General features: G+C 44.0%; 1 protein-coding gene across 5 annotated transcripts in view; it reads right to left on the bottom strand.

The window, feature by feature from the left end:
- The window catches only part of TADA1 (transcriptional adaptor 1), a 29,567-nt gene that overhangs the window by 16,052 nt on the left and 1,015 nt on the right, over positions 1-12,500 (bottom strand). For all 5 annotated transcript variants that reach the window (XR_015051390.1, XM_085855573.1, XM_085855574.1 and 2 more), the window contains exons 3-4: positions 10,872-10,937; positions 8,271-8,350 (exon numbers count right to left, since the gene is read on the bottom strand). Coding sequence is in view for 4 of the 5 variants with exons in the window: in XM_085855573.1 (XP_085711699.1) it covers positions 8,271-8,350; positions 10,872-10,937 (146 nt within the window). In the remaining variant the exon portion in view is untranslated. The remainder of the gene's footprint in view (positions 1-8,270; positions 8,351-10,871; positions 10,938-12,500) is intronic.

The following is a 12,500-nucleotide window of genomic DNA, read 5'->3' as shown; positions in this document are numbered from 1 at the left end:
CGTCTGGCCATCCCACAGGCAGATGCCTGGCCCATCCCTATTTCCTTGAGATGTTGATCAATCTGCTGCAACCACGAGGCACGTGGTCGGCCCATTAGCCTCCCCACTCACGAGACTCCCTCGCTGAGAGAATCTGGTGAGGAGGATCAGCATCAGGAAAACGAGCCACGTGTCCATACAGCCGCAGCTGACGCTCACAGACTATGCAGGTAACAAATCTCATTTCAGTCTCTCTCAACAACCGCTTGTTGGACACAAAGTCCGACCAGCGATCGCCAAGGATTCTCCGAAGAGACCCGATACCAAAGGAATTAAGTCTCCATCTCAGGTACCTGATTAGAGTCCAAGTCTCACATCCATGGAACAAGACTGGAAGCACCAAGGACCTGAAACCTCAGATTTTCGTCCTCCCACACAAGTACCAGCAGCACCACACCCCATGATCCAGTAAATCCATGACTCCTCAGGCCTGACCCAGACGTATATTGACCTGTATTTTTATTTTTATTTTGTGTATACCTTGTCGAGGCTCGTATGAGAGCTAACACACAACGCACATCAAGGGGGGCATGAGACAGGAGGGGAGGGAGTGAGAAGGACAAAATAGTGGGGAACAGAGACATTTGGAGATCTGTGGAAGGGAGAGGGATGGGACGGGGAACATGGGGAATAGAAGATGGACATTACAGGGACTTTCAGGAAGGAAAGCAGGGAATTGGAAGGAGGTGGGCTTGGGTGGATTATCGGGTGGAGAAAAGATCGAGGATTTGGATGGGGGATGATAAGAGGTGGTGGTGAACCAGCCGTCTTGAAGGCCTGGAGGGAAGAATGGGAATTAATAGAGTGAGGGAGTTTATTCCAAAGGCGGGAAGAAAGAGGAATAAAAGAGTGAAGGTGAGCAGTGATTCGTGATGTTGGTAGTTTTATCAGAAGGGGGTTGTTGGCGGACCTTGAGCGCCCTGCGGAAATGTGGTGGGGAGAATCACAGAGAGAGCAGGGGGGGGCGAAGCTGGAGAGGAGACGGTAGAAGACAGAAAGACCACTGAACAACCTGCGGTGATTGAGTGAGAGGCCCAAAGACTCAGCCTCATTGCAGGAGATGCCAATGATCCAAAATGCCTTGGTTTCTACAGCGTGAAGCCGAGAAAGGTGGGAGGCAGGAGCACCAGCCCAGAGGGGAGAGCAGTACTCCATTAGGCTGCGGACAAAAGCTTTGTAAGTGGTCAGGAGCTCAGGTGAGCCGAGGAAGGACCTTGCACGACGGAGGATTCCCAGTCGGCGACTGGCTTTGGAGGCGAGGTTTGAAATGTGGCTTTCCCAGGAAAGGTCATGGCAGATAGTGAGCCCCAGAAGCTTGAAAGAAATGACTTCTTCCAGAGGATTGTTGAGAAAGTGGATGGGGCGGTTTTCTAAATGGTCCTTTCGGAGAGGCATCGTGAGAGTGTGAGATTTGTGTGGATTGAAAGACATGTTCCACGTGTTGGACCAGTTTGTGATTTTATCCAGATCAGCAGTGAGGGAAGAAGCTACTGCTTGCCGGTCTGAGGGATGACCGATGGTACGGCAGAGGGGGGAGTCATCAGCAAAGAGCTATGGAAGATTTTCCAGAGAGTCGGAGAGATCATTGATGAAAACCAGAAAAAGAATAGGGCCCAGAACGCTACCTTGAGGAACTCCAGCCTGGGCAGGAAGGGGGGATGAAAGAACTCCATTTAGGGCCACACGTTGACTGCAACAGGAGAGGAAGTCTGCGAGCCATGAGTGGAGATGGCCTTGGATACCATGGGAAGAGAGTTTGGTGAGCAGGGCAGGGTGCCAGATTGTGTCAAAAGCACGTGATATATCCAGGGATACGGCTCGGATTTCCTGTCTGGCATTGAGGGCTTCCATCGATTGTTGGGAGAGCAGAAGCAGCATATCCAGGGTAGAGTGACCTGGTCTGAAACCAAATTGATGATCAGAAATCAAGCCATAAGAGAAGAGGAAGGATTTGATGGCTGAAGCGATGATGGATTCCATAACCTTGCTGATGATTGGGAGAAGGCTGATTGGTCTGTAGTTGCAGGGATCTGTTTTTGCACCTTTTTTGTGCAGGGCAGTGATGTTTGCTGATTTCCAAGCAGATGGCAGATGGCCTTGAGCAAATGAGAGGGTGAATAGAACAGAGAGAGGGTGAGCAAGAGCAGAAGAGCAGGCTTTGAGGACACGTGGTCTGATGCCGTCTGGACCGGTTGCAGAATCTGAGTCGAGGTTTGACAACAAGCTCTCCACCTTGTCAGGAGAAAAGGATAGAGTCCAGGGACAGTTGGGTGTGACTGGTTAAGGTGGGGAGAGAAAGTGATGGGTTTTGGACACAAGATTTAGCTGCAGACACCAAGTTGAGGCATTCAGCTTTTTCACGTGCGGTATCAGCAGTGCTGCCATTTGAGGTAAGGGAGGGGATGGAGGGGGAACATACACCAGAAACAGATTTGATTAGATGCCACCAGTATTTTGAGGAGAGAGAGGTTTGAGAGTTCAGACATGAGATGAGAAAGATGTTGTTTTCTGGCTCTCCTGAGGGTAGATACACACTTGTTCCGAGCTTTGTGGAAAGAACTGAGATTGCCCTCAGTTGGGTTTGCTTTCCATGAGGCAAAGGCAAGTTGTTTCAGGACAACTGCCTCACCACAAGCTTCAGTGAACCAAGGGCGGGAGGAAGGGTAGGATAACTGAAGACGAGAGGGGATAAATCTGTGCATGAGGGAGAGCAAGTTTCTTTGAAAGAATTCCCAGGAAGAGTTGATGTTGGAGAAAGTAGCGATAGGAGACCAATCTATAAGTTTGAGGGCTGCTTGGAGACCCTGCCAGTCGGCTTGAGTGAAATGCCAGACTCGACGGCATTGAGGTGGTTCTCTGATAATAGCCAGAGAGATGTCCACTTTGACAAGGACGTGATCAGAAGAACCAATTGGAGTGGAGGAAGAGCAGCAGATATTGTCAGGGAAATTTGTCAAAATCACATCCAGAAGAGATGGAGTACCATTGGTTGAGATCCGGGTCGGGAAGTTGACCGATTGAGTCAGTCCCAATGAGTCGCAGAAAGCTTTTGCTGAGGTGCCATGGCAGGTGAGAGAGGTACCCACACCTAGCCAACTGGCGTGATGACAATTGAAGTCACCACATATGAGGAAGAGAGAATTTGGATGAGAAGATAGAAGTTGGTCCATGTTTTCAGATAGTGAGGTGTAGATAGAGTCATCACTGTTAGGTGGATGGTATTTACACATATAAACATGAGGTGGGAGTTGAGGGGAAGCCATAGCCAGAGGTATTCCTGGGGGTGTGGGAGAGTGAGGGCAGTGCATGGAGAGTGAGGAATAGAGCAACTCCTCCACCAGGATGTGGCTCAGGTCTGTCAAACCTGAGGAGGGAGTAACCAGGGAGAGATACTTGGGAGTCAGACACGTCTTGGGGGAGGAAAGTTTCTGTTAGGCAGATTATGTCTGGTTTGTCAGTGGCAACCTGTATGGAAAGATCTGAAAGGTTTGAGCGAAGGCCCCGGATATTTGAGGTCCATACTTTTAATGAAGAGGTAGGGGAGGAGGCTTTGGGTGCAGGGGAGGGAGGGGGAAGGGTAGGACAAGGGAGGAGGGGGGGTAAGGAGTGTTGTTGAAAGAGTGTGGGGGATTGCAGAATAGCTCGGGGAGGGGGCCGAATGAGGAGGAGAAAAGGCTCTGTGGTGCTGGGGGAGAGGGGGCACAAGAGAGGGGGAAGAAGGCAGTTGAGGATTTGAGGAGGTGGAGTGAAGAGATGGAGGTGAGAGGGCAGTGGAAGGAGGAAGCTTTGTGCATGGGAGGGGGGAAAACTTTGGGAAGGATGAGTGAGGGGGATGAATGGTGGGAGAAAGGTGAGGGGAATTTTTGAGAGAGGTGAGAGGGAGGCTTGGAGGGAGAAGAGTGGGATGGTTGCTTTGAGAGTGAGGGGTGAGAAGAGCGAGTTGGCACTGAAGTTGGAAAAAAAGAATGGTTGATGGAAAGCGAACATTCATAGCAAACTGGGGTTTTTAAAAGTTTTAGGTCAGTTATGCGATTAAACACATTTCTTGAGGGATGCAATAAAGGCGAATTCAGAGAATGGAGAGAAGAAACGCTGTAACAGTTGGATTTTTTCGGCAAGGTATGAAGGAAAGGTCGAATTGAGAGCAGTCTGTTTAAATAGCAGAAGAGTGGTGCATTCTGATACAGTAAAGAGTACCACACGTGTGAAAGAGGAAGATGAAGCATTATAAGAGATCGTTTTTGTTATTATTATTGTTATTATTAACCTCCGCCATCTTCGAAGATGGATGGAAGTTACTGTTTTCACCCCTTTCTGTTTGCTTGTTTGTGAACAGTATTACGGAAAAACTCCTCCACTGATTTCGACAAAACTTGGTGGGGTGGGGGGGTTAGGTATGGTCCAAGGATCATGACATTAAATTTTGGACTTGGTCCCCCCCCCCCAAAAAACATTTGTTCAAGAAAAAAAAAAAAATTTTTGCATTTCTACATGTTTTAAGTGATTTCCAACCCCCCCCCAAAAAAATTGTTACCCCCACCCAAAAAAAAGAAAATGTTTTTTTCTGCATTTCTACATGTTTTAAGTGATTTCCAACCCCCCCCCAAAACAATTTAGAGAAAAAAATTAATTTTTTTTGCATTTCTACATGTTTTAAGTGATTTCCAACCCCCCCCCCCAAAAAAAATTGTTTGAGAAAAATTTTTTTTTGCATTTCTCCATGTTTTAAGTAATTTTCCAACCCCCAAAAAAATTGAGAAAATTTTTTTTTTTTTTGCAATTCTATATATTTTAAGTGATTTTTAACCTCCCCCCCCCAAAAAAAATTGTTGGAGAAAAAAAATTTTTGCAGCTTTTTTTTTTTCAACAAAATTTCGATTTCTGTTTTTTGCATTTCTACATGTTTTAAGTGATTTCCAACCCCACCCCCCAAAAAAAAATGGAGAAAAGAACTATAACTCTGTCAGCACTGTTGACATATTTAATGAATAAGATATAAGGTTCACTTGAGTGACCCAGCATTATTGGCGGCGGAGGTTTTGCACTCTCCGAAGTGCTCCCCCTCGAGTTAACCTCTGCCACTGAAGATGGACGGAGGTTACTGTTTTCACCCCTGTCTGTTTATTACTTACGAAATCTAAAGATTTCGTAAGTATATTGATGACTTCCGTTTCTGTTTGTTACGAAATCTAAAGATTTCGTAAGTATATTGATGACTTCCGTTTCTGTTTGTTTGTTTGTTCGTTTGTTTGTTTGTTCGTTTGTTTGTTTGTTTGTAGGCACGATAACTCAAGAACGGAAGAAGCTACCAATGTCAAATTATACCAGGTCATTCAGGAGGGTGATGGCTAGTGCTGATTAGATTTTGGTCAAAATCAGTCAAAGGTCAAGGTGAGGTCAAATATTCGATTTTTGATGGTTTGGTACAGATAACTTGAGAACGGAAGAAGCTTCCAATGTGAAATTACACCACGTGATTCAGGAGGCTGATGGCTAGTGCTGATTAGATTTTGGTCAAAATTGGTCAAAGGTCAAGGTCACAGTGAGGTCAAACATCCAAAAATGATAACTCAAGAACGGAAGAAGCTACCAATGTGAAATTACACCACGTGATTCAGGAGGGTGGTGGCTAGCGCTGATTAGATTTTGGTCAAAATCGGTCAAAGGTCAAGGTCACAGTGAGGTCAAACATCCAAAACATTCGATTTTTGATGGTTTGGTACAGAATCATCGTAGAAACTTCTGGGTTGCCTCGCTACCTTCTCTCGAGACAGCTTTTATTAGACAAGGTCAGAGGTCAAGTTGACGATTTTGTAAGTACCAGTCTATGACTGCTTGTTTGTTTGTAGGCACGATAACTCGAGAACGGAAGAAGCTACCAATGTCAAATTACACCACGTGATTCAGTAGGGTGATGGCAAGTGCTGATTAGATTTTGGTCGAAATCGGTCAAAGGTCAAGGTCACAGTGAGGTCAAATATTCGATTTTTGATGGTTTGGGACAGATAACTCGAGAACGGAAGAAGCTACCAATGTCAAATTACACCACGTGATTCAGGAAGGTGATGGCTAGTGCTGATTAGATTTTGGTCAAAATCGGTCAAAGGTCAAGGTCACAGTGAGGTCAAACATACAAAAAATGATAACTCGAGAACGGAAGAAGCTACCAATGTCAAATTACACCACGTGATTAAGGAGGGTGATGGCTAGTGCTGATTAGATTTTGTTCAAAATCAGTCAAAGGTCAAGGTCACAGTGAGGTCAAATATTCGATTTTTGCTGGTTTGGTGCAGATAACTCGAGAACGGAAGAAGCTACCAATGTCAAATTACACCACGTGATTCAGGAGGGTGATGGCTAGTGCTGATTAGGTTTTGGTCAAAATCGGTCAAAGGTCAAGGTCACAGTGAGGTCAAACATCCAAAACATTCGATTTTTGATGGTTTGGTACAGAATCATCGTAGAAACTTCTGGTTTGCCTCGCTACCTTCTCCCGAGACAGCTTTTATGAGACAAGGTCAGAGGTCAAGTTGACGATTTCGTAAGTACCAGTCTATGACTGCTTGTTTGTTTGTGAACAGTATTACAAAAAAACTCCGACGGATTTTGACGAAACCTGGTGGGGGGATTAGGTATGGTCCAATGATCATGCCATTAGATTTTGGACTTGGTCCAAAGTCCAATATGGCCGCTGTGGCGGCCATTTTGAAAAAAGTTTGAATTTTTGTTTTTGCATTTCTACACGTTTTAAGTGATTTCCAACCCCCCAAAAAAAATTTGTTAGAGGAAAAAAAAAAAATTTGCAACTTTTTTTTTTTTTAAAAACATCGATTTTATTTTTTGGGCATTTTCTACATGCGTGATGATCTAGTTTAGTTTATTCAATCGTGGTTCAGTGGAGTCTGATCCGTTTTGACCTACAATGAATAGGATATCAGGTTCACTTAAGTGACCCAGCAGTATTGGCGGCGGAGGTTTTGCACTCTACAGAGTGCTCCCCCTCTAGTTAATGTTTGAGAGAGTTTTCAACAGATTAGGTCATGGAAGTGTTGTAGAAAACAATTGTGGAAGAAGAGGAGGAAGAAGAAGAAGAAGAAGAAGAAGAATCGGAGAAAGGTAGCGGGTTTTTTTTAAGATAAGATAAGAAATAGAGTGATTAGTTGGGATGGGGGACGTTAAGAAAGTGGGAAAGATAGAAATTGAAGATAATGGGAGAAAAAAACAAATAAACACGATCGTACACAGAGGGGAACAAAGGGTAGGCCTCAGGCCTCAAGGATAGGCCTCAAGCACCCAGTAAGAATAAGTTTGACGAAATCTCACAAAATAGCATGATTTTTGAAACAAAACCTAACTAGGAACACACAGTAACATGTAGGTGAGAAAATAAACATTTAAAACAGGACAGATAATGACCGGAAACTTAACTTTGAGACTGTCAGCAGGGAGCCCCCAAGGAGACCTGCCAATGCTCCAAACCCAGAACCGGAAGTCCAATGTCAGGGGCAATATTTCATGTCACACTTGAAGGCATGATGAGAGAAATCACATCCGAGGACCCAAGATGTATATAAATTAAAAACAATCAATATTCAGGTCACATATAATTTGATGGCTCGAAAAGTCAGACAGGCAAAAGGATACATCATTCATGCATTAAGACTAGTTTCAGCATGTTTATTAGCTAAAGATCACTGGGGCCTAACTAGAGGCCGAGCAAGTCAAAACGGCTCGGATACATTCGTCTGTGGGGGTGCGGTAAGCATAGAATGCCTCAAGGACATCAGGTTTCCGCCAAATCTCTCAGTTTAGTGTTTAACAACAGTAACAACTGTTTAAAAAGGTAATCATATATTGGACAAACTAGTTTGGGGTTGTAATAATATTTACTTCCAGTAAGCATGCCCCCATGAAATGCTATGATAAGCTATTTATACACGATAACACGGAGTTTGTCCAAGGCAGAAACCCCCTCAAGGGAGGGGGGCAAATGAAGTCGCTACATCCTCCGTCGTGTGACCCTGAGTCCCCCCTGTCAAGTTTGGTTCATATTGGATAAGTAACAACCGAATGTATTGTGGTCAGACAGACAGACAGACAGACAACAAATTACATATTTTAGTATAACAAGGTGATGGAGCCTATACTTTTAAATTCACATTTTGCTAAACTTCAACAAGGCATGTGTTAACTATAATTGCTTGAAATGTCGAGATGCTACAAGCCCTCACCTCAAACTTTCCTCTCAACGATGGCAACTTTTTCTTACGGCTCGACTTGCCGGAGCGGCCTGGGCCCCCATCCTTCATCCCTGAGGCCCAAAAACGTTGAAAATAAAGCAAGGGAACAAGGCAGTGATGATAGAAAACAATGACAAAGTATGATCAGGTTATTGCAGAATCAGGAAAAATACAAAAGGTGGAAACGACAAAAAAAACACATCACAGGACAGGCAGTAATTAAAGTACGAGACAGGAGGTAAAGGAGGAGAAATCCACTGCTCATACCAAAGGATAATTGTCGCGTTCTAGCGAAAAAAAAAAACTTGAAGGTTTAATGTTTTAAGGTTCAGGATAGAATCCTTGTAAGCTTTGGCGTTCCGCATTTATCGATACATGTTTTTGTGAAAAGTGAAAAAGAGAAGAATTTATTTTTCTTTCAGCATTAAAGGAAAAACTTGGACAATAACAATCTAATAAGATCATCCTCCAGTATATAAAATAAGTGTGTACATCTGAAAAATCATAGGAAAAACAAAAAATATGGCTGGGCAAATCTCCACCAAATTTTGCATACGTGCTGGGGCACACAGGGTCAGGTCAGGCAGGGGCACAAAATAATTTCCCTCTCTCCCTCATGAGGGTGGCTTGACAACTTCAGATTTTCTTGTACACGTTGCACAGTGCAAGTGGGGGGGGGGAAGAGAGAGAGAGAGAGAAGAGAAAAAGAGGAGAAAAGAGGAGAAAAGAAGAGAGAGAGAGAGAGAGAGAGAGAGAGAGAGAGAGAGAGAGAGAGAGAGAGAGAGAGAGAAGGAAAAAGAGAGAGAGAGAGAAGGAAAAAGAGAGAGAGAGAGAAGGAAAAAGAGAGAGAGAGAAGGAAAAAGAGAGAGAGAGAGAAGGAAAAGAGAGAGAGAGTGTGAGAGAGAGAGAGAGAGAGAGAGAGAGAGAGAGAGAGAGAGAGAGAGAGAGAGAGAGAGAGAGAGAGAGAGAGAGAGAGAGAGAGAGAGAGAGAGAGAGAGAGAGAGAGAGAGAGAGAGAGAGAGAGAGAGAGAGAGAGAGAGAAGGAAAAAGAGAGAGAGAGAGAGAAGGAAAAAGAGAGAGAGAGAAGGAAAAAGAGAGAGAGAGAAGGAAAAAGAGAGAGAGAGCGTGAGAGAGAGAGAGAGTGTGAGAGAGAGAGAGAGGGTGAGAGAGAGAGAGAGTGCGAGAGAGAGAGAGAGAGAGAGAGAGAGAGAGAGAGAGCGAGAGAGAGAGAGAGAGAGAAGGAAAAAGAGAGAGAGAGAGAGAAGGAAAAAGAGAGAGAGAGAGAGAAAAAAAAAAAGAGAGAAAGAGAGAAAGAGAGAAAGAGAGAAAGAGAGAAAGAGAGAAAGAGAGAAAGAGAGAAAGAGAGAATTACTAGCGACAGCACAAAATATATTTGCACCAGCTCCCTGACCATCCGCCCGCGCCTCCTCCCCCCCCCCCCCCATCCTCGCCTCCGGGCCGACTCGGAGGGAGCGGGTGGTCCTTGCTGCATCTAAAACGACCAGGACAATCTCTGCCAAATCTTGCATACGGTCTTGGGTATTAAATAACCCGACCTCTCCCCCCCACCCCCACCCTCATACGAGTATGGGCAGATGACTTGCAATTCTTATTTTTAAATCGAGTCATAGAGAAGGGAAACAACAGAAGATGATAGGGTTTCAATTAGGCAGGAAACAGCAAGGAACAGGCAGACATCAGACATGTGAAAAGGATCCAAAAGAGGAGGGTTGACACCAATTAGCATGGGGAAGGATGAACGGAGGTGATAAAGACTTTGGCAGGGAAACAGAAGATTAACTGAGATAGTGGCAACTCGCCACTTTGAAGGAATGGAGGGAAGAACGTGAGATTAGATGGATTCAGGAAGGTGATTCCATGAGTCGGAGAAAAGAGGGGATAAAGTAGTGCAAGCAAGGATAAAGCTTCAATTAAGGTTAACCAATAATGGGTTACAGAATGAAAGCATGATGAGGAGGGGCAAAAGGACAAAAGGGCAGATTGTGCAATAGGTAGGACCAGGTGAAAGGAAGATAAAGAGCAAGAAAGAACCAATCTGTCATGAGACTGATAGTAATGATCTGGTGACTGTCAAAACAAGGCCACCATCCTGATCTAACTGACAAGTGGTATGGGTTATGTCCCCACCCCCCAGGACTCCACCCACCTTCCCCTCGTGGTGTGCCCAGACATATGACCAAATGAACAAGCAACACTAGTACCATAATTTATCATCACAAAATGTATGCCCTTCTCTTCTTCCCAAGCCAGTTTACTTGTAAACAAGTGCAGATACAAAAATAAACCACCAAGTTGAAGAACCAACAATGGAACAATTGTTACAAAAAAAAAATGAAAAAACAAATAATCATCTTAACATTTGCAAAAAGCAATCTTTAACTCCATTTAAATTATTAAATACGTCCTTTCAATATCGGTATCACAATGGGGCCTGACAGCTACAAAAATGTCAAACTCAAAGCGAAGGAACAAAAACAAAAGTACTGCACTGCCAACAATGAAGCAACGAGATGTACACGATAAAAAGAAGGATAAATGGTTTCATTCGTTTTTGTCTGCATTTGAACTTACCAGGAACAGATACCATGATCTGACACTTCGTCAGAATGCTTAGCAGGAAGTCATTGTGCAGATGAACTGCAAGAGAAGAAGGATACTTCCATCATACTTCAGCACATGAATCAAACTTCCACTGATGGATACCGCACCACTTACAACCAATCAATATATTTAAACTAATCATTTCACCAACAGATGTCACATAACAGTCTGGAGGTTGCAGTGACAGTGACAATGCTCAAATCCTTTATTTTTAAAATAAAAAATTATGGACTCATAGAGGAGCAAGTTGATAGTTGGTAGCAGGGTCGCATACTGACAGTCGGGTGGTGGAGAAAGAGAAAAACAACTAGAAAGAGCAAACAGATATTGCAGACCCTCGCCAGAACTGGTTTTGTTTGGTGTTTGTGCAGTTTTGTATGGTGCATTTTGTGAGGCTTTTGTGTACTGGTGTTACGTGATTAATAAGAGACATAATTATAACTGCCGCTTTATAACTGCTGGCAGTTGGTCATCACTGCCAGCAGTTATAACGTGGCATTCTTTGCAACCAAGAGGTCCCGCTTTGATTGGACACCTGACCCTGAGCCTGACCCATGACATTTTTCATTATTATTCAATTGAATTCAGAATGGGATTTAAATACATTTGCTTCAAATCAAATGGAACACCAAATACGTACATTCCTGCATTGGAGTAATCAGAAGGAACCCAAACTAGCAAAAAGCAAAGATGAAGACATCAAAAGGAACCTGGATAGGATTCACATTTCAGCTGCTGCTCCTCTACCCTCAAACCCATCCAGCCACAGCCAGCCAAGTGAGCCTTTAAAAATAAATATATATTTTTAAAAACCCTCAAAAGAACCCAAGTTACCTCTTGGTTAAACACACGTCACCACTGTGGTTAGTTACCTCTTGGTTAAATACACGTCACTACTGTGGTTAAACACACTTCACAACTGTGGTTAGTTACCTCTTGGTTAAATACACGTCACTACTGTGGTTAAACACACTTCACAACTGTGGTTAGTTACCTCTTGGTTAAACACACTTCACAACTGTGGTTAGTTACCTCTTGGTTAAATACACTTCACCACTGTGGTTAGTTACCTCTGCCACTGAATATGGACGGAGGTTGTGATTTCACCTGTTTGTCTGTGAGCAGGATATCTGAAAAAGTTGTGGACGGATTCGGACTAAACGAGGTGGACGAGTTGGTTCGGTGACAAGAACGAGCAGATTCGATTTCGGTTCGAGTCCGGATCCAGATCCGGACTATCAGTGGGATACAAAACGTAGATCGTTGAGCGTGCCGGAGGTACGTGCTCTACCGAGTACCGTTCGAGTTCAAACTAGTTTTGTGTTGCGTTCCGCTTCGCTGGGTCATTGTTTCGACGTTTTATCCGAGTTGAGGTTTAAAAGGGACAACTTTATCATCACAGGCAGGTGAACACGATGTTAGTTTTCTCATGAATATCCTTGTATCTGGAGGTGTTTCGATGAACATCTTGAGACCTGCTTTCTCTGGGCCAGTCATTCAGCACTCGGGTCACATTGAGCAAGATCAAGATGAAGATGCATGACGAGTACCTAGGTGTTGTTATGTTGTGCCTTTACACAGGGAGGTAACAACAACAAC

This window comes from Eptatretus burgeri, chromosome 14, assembly GCF_056783735.1.
Source record: "Eptatretus burgeri isolate ZD-2024b chromosome 14, Ebu_testis_v1, whole genome shotgun sequence".
Taxonomy (NCBI): domain Eukaryota; kingdom Metazoa; phylum Chordata; class Myxini; order Myxiniformes; family Myxinidae; genus Eptatretus; species Eptatretus burgeri.
Note: the sequence above shows the minus strand (reverse complement) of the source record. Positions and strands in the feature narration are given on the sequence as shown.